General features: G+C 44.7%; 1 protein-coding gene across 1 annotated transcript; it reads left to right on the top strand.

Moving 5' to 3' along the window:
• Window positions 1-418: 418 nt before the first annotated feature.
• Window positions 419-1,059, top strand: K452DRAFT_363287 (uncharacterized protein; the record flags this gene model as incomplete). Its single annotated transcript, XM_033546565.1, has 2 exons — window positions 419-523; window positions 570-1,059. Coding segments are annotated over 2 exons (594 nt in total), but the record flags the coding sequence as incomplete, so codon positions are not given.
• Between the last annotated feature and the right edge of the window lie 28 nt (window positions 1,060-1,087).

The following is a 1,087-nucleotide window of genomic DNA, read 5'->3' as shown; positions in this document are numbered from 1 at the left end:
TTAGAAAAGAAAAACAAGCTATGGCCTGTAGTTTTCTGTCGGCTTAACTGTATCGAAGGTGGGCATTATATCCGGTAAAATTATATCTGCTAGTCACTTAAAAGACGGTTTTCACTCTAATAGATTGCTTTTCCTATCCACCGATCCATCCAGTCTGTGTTAGAAGCAAGGTAAAATTCCACAATGCACGATAAACATCGGGGAAACGTGGTCTAATAAGGATATGCCATGTGTTAGTGCATCGGCGCTGTTACATATCCTGTCTAATGCAGTTATGCGCATGCGCGCTTGAGTTGCTGCATGAAGTTGAATTAGTATTTTGCAGCAGAAAGGTGCTGAACATTTAAATTCCAAATATGTCTATATATACTGTCAACGCATAGAGAGAAAATTTGCAGATTCGATACAACGGGCCACAATGGACGATACTTCTTGCGAAGATTTTAGTCCAAATCGCCTTATAAGGGAGTTCTTATGCGAACGCGTCCTAGTTTTTAAGGAACTCGCGGCTCTGAGGGACGAAGTAAGTGTTAAAAGTCTCGAGATTGTTTCTTCTCTTACTATTTCAGGGTTGGGCAAACCCCTCAGGAGATGACTACTTCAAGCAGCAGCGCAAAAGAGCAGATGAAGCTGGCCTAAAAGAACAACGTTGGTTCTTTCATATGATGCAGCAAATCGGCGATGAGATGGAAAATGCTACTGGATTTCTATCTCAACTTGTCTGCGAAAAGGATCCGCCGAAAGTTCTAGATCTTTGTATAGCTCCAGGAGGCTTCTCCGCTATAATACGACAACGTCTTCCCACGGCCGAAATTGGCGGCATCAGTCTTCCACATTCGAAGGGTGGTCATAAGCTCCTTTTCGGTCATTCCGACCCCCGAATTCGTATTCTTTTCACGGATATCACGATGCATTCCTCAGAAATGGGTGCCACTAGCATTCCGCCTAATCACCCCGAGGCGGCTGCTTTCATACAATCACGACCCTATCTCTCCGAGGCCTTTGACCTAGCAATTTGCGACGGCCAAGTACTCCGTAACCATCCTCGGCAGTCATATCGTGAGCAAGTCGAAGCTTCCCGACTTAT

The sequence above is a fragment of the Aplosporella prunicola genome (genome assembly GCF_010093885.1).
Source record: "Aplosporella prunicola CBS 121167 unplaced genomic scaffold K452scaffold_155, whole genome shotgun sequence".
Lineage (NCBI taxonomy): Eukaryota > Fungi > Ascomycota > Dothideomycetes > Botryosphaeriales > Aplosporellaceae > Aplosporella > Aplosporella prunicola.
The sequence above is the reverse complement of the archived record's forward strand: the minus strand, read 5'-3'. Positions and strand labels throughout refer to the sequence as shown.